This window comes from Phytophthora parasitica (assembly GCF_000247585.1).
Source record: "Phytophthora parasitica INRA-310 unplaced genomic scaffold supercont2.19, whole genome shotgun sequence".
Taxonomy (NCBI): Eukaryota; Oomycota; class Peronosporomycetes; order Peronosporales; family Peronosporaceae; genus Phytophthora; species Phytophthora nicotianae.
This window is the reverse complement of record NW_008649005.1, coordinates 991,559-992,066: the sequence shown is the minus strand read 5'-3', so window position 1 is coordinate 992,066 and position 508 is coordinate 991,559. Positions and strand designations below refer to the sequence as shown.

Here is a 508-nt window from a genome sequence, read left to right as displayed (position 1 = left end):
CCGCAGCGTTGACAGGTCAGCCTCTTCCAGCAGTGCAGATCGTCATGGCGGTGTGAACCGCAGTGAGTGCAGCGTTGGAACTGAGGGCGTCCGTGTGGAGATCTCTGGCCGGGGTTCGGGTCTCGCGGTGGCGGAGTTTGGCTGGATGCAGCACGATCGGGTTCATCTGGCACAGTCGCTTGGATCTTTGACTCTCCTTCCGTTGCAGGCAGGAAGATCCGGCGTAGATCACCATCTGACTCCGATCCACTAAGGCCAGAGTCGCTGTCGCTGTCCGGCTGGTTCGTGGCCACGACGGCTTGCACCTTGCGCGTTGGAGCCGACTTCATGGCGTCTGAGCTGGCGGCCTTCTGTCGATACTTGCTCGATCCGAAGTGCGCTCGTCCCTGACGGTTCTTCGCATGTTGCCTCGCCCGCAGTACCTCTTCCAGCGCATCGGCATCCAAGATACGCAGCAGCGCGAGTTGGTCGGCTAGATCGCGGTCGTCCAGGGTCTCGATGAAGTGTT

General features: G+C 61.0%; 1 protein-coding gene across 1 annotated transcript; it reads right to left on the bottom strand.

The window, feature by feature from the left end:
* Positions 1-16: 16 nt before the first annotated feature.
* On the bottom strand, positions 17-235 carry PPTG_22610 (hypothetical protein; the record flags this gene model as incomplete). The annotated part of the gene is made up of 1 exon (XM_008905216.1): positions 17-235. One exon carries the CDS (start codon positions 233-235, stop codon positions 17-19), a length of 219 nt encoding a protein of 72 aa, XP_008903464.1.
* Between the last annotated feature and the right edge of the window lie 273 nt (positions 236-508).